The 207-nt window shown below is 64.3% G+C and overlaps 1 protein-coding gene across 1 annotated transcript in view; it reads left to right on the forward strand.

Annotated features, from left to right (window-relative positions):
* Positions 1 to 207, forward strand: part of PPARGC1B (peroxisome proliferator-activated receptor gamma, coactivator 1 beta) — a gene marked incomplete at its 5' end in the record, with an annotated part of 8,595 nt that overhangs the window by 1,797 nt on the left and 6,591 nt on the right. Inside the window, one exon of the mRNA XM_009865547.1 lies at positions 9 to 155. Within this exon, the coding sequence (XP_009863849.1) occupies positions 9 to 155 (147 nt within the window). The remainder of the gene's footprint in view (positions 1 to 8; positions 156 to 207) is intronic.

The following is a 207-nucleotide window of genomic DNA, read 5'->3' on the forward strand; positions in this document are numbered from 1 at the left end:
GGGTGCAGCCACAGGGAAAGTGACCCGCAAGCAGGAGAGCACCGTTTACGCTGTTCGCCGGTCCAAGAGACTCAACCCAGAGCTGGGCCACTGGCTCTCCTTCCTTGACGAGCCACCTGCTGAGCCCTCCGTTCCTCAGGAGGTCAGGGACAGCCGTGGGCCCCAGGATGCTCTGGCCTGCAGAGACCCCATGCCGTGTCTGGCACT

Source organism: Apaloderma vittatum, unplaced genomic scaffold (assembly GCF_000703405.1).
Source record: "Apaloderma vittatum isolate BGI_N311 unplaced genomic scaffold, ASM70340v1 scaffold28542, whole genome shotgun sequence".
Taxonomy (NCBI): Eukaryota; Metazoa; Chordata; class Aves; order Trogoniformes; family Trogonidae; genus Apaloderma; species Apaloderma vittatum.